The sequence below is a fragment of the Leptopilina heterotoma genome, unplaced genomic scaffold (genome assembly GCF_015476425.1).
Source record: "Leptopilina heterotoma isolate Lh14 unplaced genomic scaffold, ASM1547642v1 Lhet_80, whole genome shotgun sequence".
Taxonomy (NCBI): Eukaryota; Metazoa; Arthropoda; class Insecta; order Hymenoptera; family Figitidae; genus Leptopilina; species Leptopilina heterotoma.
Genome location: NW_025111181.1, coordinates 759,267 through 762,868, shown reverse-complemented (window position 1 = coordinate 762,868; position 3,602 = coordinate 759,267). Strand labels below are relative to the sequence as shown.

General features: G+C 22.0%; 1 protein-coding gene across 1 annotated transcript; it reads left to right on the top strand.

The window, feature by feature from the left end:
* Positions 1-1,124: 1,124 nt before the first annotated feature.
* On the top strand, positions 1,125-2,124 carry LOC122511122. The gene is made up of 3 exons (XM_043626185.1): positions 1,125-1,257; positions 1,555-1,701; positions 1,931-2,124. The coding sequence occupies exons 1-3, from the start codon at positions 1,179-1,181 to the stop codon at positions 2,080-2,082; spliced, it is 378 nt and encodes a 125-aa protein (XP_043482120.1). The 5' UTR covers positions 1,125-1,178; the 3' UTR covers positions 2,083-2,124.
* The last annotated feature ends 1,478 nt before the right edge of the window (positions 2,125-3,602 follow it).

Here is a 3,602-nt window from a genome sequence, read left to right as displayed (position 1 = left end):
CTCTATTGTGAAAAATGTAAACTGGACAAAGTAGAAAAGTGGCAGAACTAAATTGTCAATGCTTTTAATAATTACCAATTTTAATTACTACTAATTTAAATAACTACTAATTTCAATTTTTAGTGATTTAAATTATTACTAATTTTAATCATTTCTAATATTAGTCATTATTTATTTTAATTAATACTAATTTTAATTATTACTGATTTTAATTAATAATTAATTATTAATTTTCTGTATGAGTAATTTTAATTATTATCATAAAATTTTACAGATTATTATAAATTCTAATTATTAGAACAATACTAATTTTAATAATTATAATTATTAACTCGATCCTAATTATAATTATGATTCATTAACACTATACTAATTTATAATAATTTTAAAATTAACACAATCCTAACTATAATAATTACAATTAGAATAAAAAATAAAATTTTAATAATCGTAATTGAAATATTAATAATAATAATAATAATTGTATTCGTTAAACAAATAGTAGTTATTTGTAAACAAAAACTATAATAATAAAGTTGATAATATCGATTATTCTTAAAAAATATTATTCTAAATAATATTATTTAAAAAAAAAATAATTATGCAAATTAAGAAAAATCCCACAATTTTAATTGTCACGCTAAATTTACTTGCGAATATAATTTTAATTCTCCATATCGCGCGCGCATAATGATCATATTTAGTTAATGAATCAAAGCTTCGTGACATTGCTCAAGTGGAATCAATGACTGAATAATGACTATCATAATGTTATTGATATACAAATTTCAATTATGTCTACTTCGTGCCTAAGAATCATTTTCAAATAACTCAAGTGCTGATTAAAATAATAATGATGTTTTTGAACAATTTTCTCTTTTTTTCAATATCTATATTTATAGAATTTTTTTAGAGGAAACTTATTAAATATATGCATAAATATTTACAAAAAGAAATATTGTGCAAGTATAGCGGATAAATATTTACAAAAAGAAAAAATTATATATGCATAAAGTATTTTTCTTTAATATTCAATATATGAGACTTAATGAAAAAAAATTTGCATATTAATTTTTCAAAGTTCGATATAAAATTTAGATTTTTTTTCAAAATTTCAACAGAAGATTAATTTGAAGACTCTGAATTGACGAAAAGAGGAAGAAGAAAAATTTTTTACAATGAGAAACAAATTTTGTTTTGTTCTTTTTTTTCTTTACTCAATTTTACATCAAGAAGTTTCATCATCAATTATCAAAGGTTAGATTGAAATATGTGAATAATAATTGTGTACCTATTAATAAATAAAATAAATAAGTCTTAAAAATAGAAATAAAAAATTAATATAAATAAAGTTAAAATAGAAAAGTAAACGAAAAATAAAAGAAGTAAAATATAAATAAAACAAGTAAATAAAATATAATAAAAATTAAATAAATAAAATTAAATAGTTTATCTTTGTAAATAAATAATAAATAAAAATAAAAAAAATACCTATAAATTGTTAACTTCACTATTGCTAATAAAATAACACAATATTTATCTGAATTATTTCAGCCTGCTTTAGAGATTTAGACAAAATTTATTATTCTGGACATTATTACAATCCAGATACAGACGAATGTGTAAAATTCTTTCAACATTACTTTAAAATAAATAAAAAATATGAAAATGAGGAAAAATGTCTTCAAAATCGTGATCCTGGTATGTAAATTACAATAATTACTTGAATTACAAAAAAAATAAAATTAAGGAAGTGTATAAAAACAGAAAAACATTTCGGTCAATTTACTATTATTTTGTAAGTGGAAATTTTAAAAATGAAACATTTCTAAATCAGTTTTTATGAATTAATAATTTGTTTCGTATTTAATGTTTTTCATTTTTATTTTTAGTATTATTAAATATTTACAAAAAAATGCTACTATTACAGATTACTTCTATCGCCTTCAAGATACTTATCAATCTGATTACTATTACGATAAAACAACAGGCGAATGTTCTGAATTATTTTATTCTCAATTTTTACACACACCGAAAAATTCATTCTCTTCAAAAAAATTATGCGAAATTACTTGTCTATAACAATATCAAATTTTGTCATTTTTAGTGAATTATTTATTCTCTTGGTCAATTTTAATATTTATTAGTTATAATTTTTATATATTGTACTAGTTATTTAAATATGTAATTATAATTACAACTATTTTGTTCGTTACAAAAAAAATAAAAACAAAAAAAATAATTACTTATAGTAATAATAATTACAATTATCATTTAGTTGAATATATAAAAAATATTAATAAATATTGTAAATCAATAAATATAAATTATTTCATTTTTGAATTTTTTTCTTCCGCACTTTATTTAAATAAAACCTGTAGATTATATAAATAAAATGATACAAAAAAGAATTGAAATAATTCAAGTCGAATTTCTCTGGATTATTCTTGAATTAAAAAACAAAAGAAAAATAAAAAGATAAACAAAATGAGAATCAAAAAAAAAAAAAAAGAATACTGAGTTTCATTTCAATTTCAGTGATTGGATTCTATTTTCTGGTATAGGTTGAAAGTTTAATGCATGCTAGGAAGGTAGGCTTGTTTGCTTTCGAGAAAATTGCTAACGCATGTGAAGCTTGTGTATCGAAACGAAATGTAATTTGGACGTAACCACCTTTGGGACCATCCAGAAACTTACTCTCTTTCTCTCTCTTTCTCTCACACACTCTCTTTTCTCTCTTACACTCCAGCTTTGACCAAAGACCTGCAAAAACTCTCCAAGGACTGTGGAGACAAGCCTCCCGCTTTCGAAAAATCAATCTTTTCGAGCTGACGGGCAAAAATTCAATTACATTGAATTATATTGTCCCCATGAAAGACAAAATTCAATCAAAAAAGAAAAATTTGTTTTTCACATTCCAAATGTTATATTCTTTTTGTTGACATTGCAGAGAAATTTTATTCGAAAAATGTCGATTTTTTGGAAAAGAAAAGAAAATACGAAATCAAATTTTAGTAAAAGAAGTATTGTTAGAAAAATTTTTTTTGGGATATTTATACTTTTAATTTAATTTATGTATTTTTTAAAATTATTTTCATTTGGTATTTTTACTGATTTCAATTGAAATTATTATTATGGTGAAAAAAATTTTTACATTATTGTCAGGATACGAACCATCGACTACCGGTACTAGAGTCAAGAGTGCTATCCACGAGACTATGGTACACACCTTTTTAATTTTAATTCAGATTAAATTAATTCTCGTTCTAGTTCTAATTGTACTGTAAACCTATTAAATCCTAATTTTAATACAGACCTAGACGACTGTAATTCTACTTTAGATCTAATAAGTCCTAATTCTATTATTGATCTAGACGATCCTAATTCTACTGGGACTAATTAGTCCTAATTCTATTACAGATCTATTTAATTCTAATTCTAGTGGGACTTATTTGTCCTAATTCTAATACAGATGAAGTTAACGATACTTTTAATTCTATCGTGGAAAAAATTCTAATTCAAATACGAACCAAATAGTTTCTAATTCCGAAATAGACCTAATTATTTCTAACCCTACTGAACCTAATCACTGCTAATTAATA

Bases quoted from the DNA above. Each gene is read 5' to 3' on its own strand.
- LOC122511122 (XM_043626185.1), top strand. From the start codon at position 1,179: ATGAGAAACAAATTTTGTTTTGTTCTTTTTTTTCTTTACTCAATTTTA. The intron at 1,258-1,554 runs GTTAGATTGAAA...GAATTATTTCAG, and splicing joins TTCATCATCAATTATCAAAG to CCTGCTTTAGAGATTTAGAC. The intron at 1,702-1,930 runs GTATGTAAATTA...CTACTATTACAG, and splicing joins TCTTCAAAATCGTGATCCTG to ATTACTTCTATCGCCTTCAA.